The sequence below is a fragment of the Apis dorsata genome, unplaced genomic scaffold (assembly GCF_000469605.1).
Source record: "Apis dorsata unplaced genomic scaffold, Apis dorsata 1.3 scaffold_344, whole genome shotgun sequence".
NCBI classification, from domain to species: Eukaryota; Metazoa; Arthropoda; class Insecta; order Hymenoptera; family Apidae; genus Apis; species Apis dorsata.
In genome coordinates, this window is record NW_006263611.1 from 47159 (window position 1) to 48456 (window position 1298).

General features: G+C 48.9%; 2 protein-coding genes across 2 annotated transcripts in view; one reads left to right on the forward strand and one right to left on the reverse strand.

The window, feature by feature from the left end:
- The window catches only part of LOC102680176 (DNA (cytosine-5)-methyltransferase 3C-like), a 43955-nt gene that overhangs the window by 29620 nt on the left and 13037 nt on the right, over positions 1-1298 (reverse strand). The window lies entirely within an intron of this gene.
- Positions 1-1298, forward strand: part of LOC102673730 — a 34406-nt gene that overhangs the window by 17632 nt on the left and 15476 nt on the right. The window contains exon 3 of the mRNA XM_031511711.1: positions 619-836. Coding sequence (XP_031367571.1) covers positions 619-836 — 218 coding nt within the window. The remainder of the gene's footprint in view (positions 1-618; positions 837-1298) is intronic.

Genomic DNA, 1298 nt, shown 5'->3' on the forward strand with positions numbered 1-1298 from the left:
TACCGAGGATATCACTGGGGGTGGCAAATATTTTTTTTCCGGACTCATTGAACAATCGCACGCGCCGTTGAGCATCGCTCGAACGCGTTCGCCGTTTCGACGAGATCCTCGGATTCGATGGATTAATAGAGTAACCGAGTTTATCCGTTATCCGTAGAGTTAAAAAGAAAATCGACGAGACGTTTCTTTTTTTTCTCTTCTTCTTCTTTACTCGCGACAAGGAGATACGTGGCCTTCCTTCGGACGGAAGAAAGGGGAGGGGAGAAAAGCGTGCGGTTTTATTCAAACTGGAGAAGAGATACTACTAACTACAGGTCGGCATTTACGTAAAAACGTTGACTCACCGCGTAAAAATATTACCGCGAGTAAGGAGTAAGAAGCGAGCCGAAAGCCCATGGAAAAATAATAACGCGTCGCTCTGAAGCTCGATTGGGGATCGATATTAAAAATATCGAAATGTAGCGGAAAAACGAAGAGGAGGAGGAGAAAGGGGGAGGGGGGGACGCGAAAAGGGAAGCTTTTCGGGGATGTTTTTTGGGCGATCGGTTCGAGTTATCGAGGCGAGAATAGATCGAAGCGACATAGCGTCGGGTACGATGTCTTTTTCCGTGTGCACAGGAGTGATGGTAAAGCAGGAAGCGAGGGATGACGGTTACGAGACAAGTCCGGACCTCGAGATGAGGAGCACCGGTGGTGACAGCAGTCAGCAGTACCACACGCCGCTGACACCGCACACACCGCACACACCACACACGCCGCACACACCCCTCACGCCGATATCGGCGACAGCGCATCAACCCCAGCAACCTGCCTCCACCGCTTCCACCCTCGGACAGGTGAGTTTTTTCTATTTTCTCTCTCCCTTTCCCCCCCCCCCCTGACTCGACGCGTGCTTTCAAGCGCCTTCGATCGAAATCGATTTAAGCATAACGGGGCTCGATCGCGAGATCGACGAAACTTTGGTAAACCGAAGGAGAAATTCGCGGGCCGAAGATGAATTTCTTGGTCGCGTACGAGCGACGATGCATGCCTCCTCCTTCCCTAAAAAAAAAGAGCTATTTCTCATTTTTAATTTCGATCGAAATCGCTTTAAGACTAACGGGGCTCGATCGCGAGATCGACGAAACTTTGGTAAACCGAAGGAGAAATTCGCGGACCGAAGATGAATTTCTTCGTCTCTTACGAGCGACGATGCATGCCTCCTCCTTCCCTAAAAAAAAATATCTATTTCTCATTTTTAATTTCGATCGAAATCGATTTAAGAATAACGGGGATCGATCGCGAGATCGATGAAAATT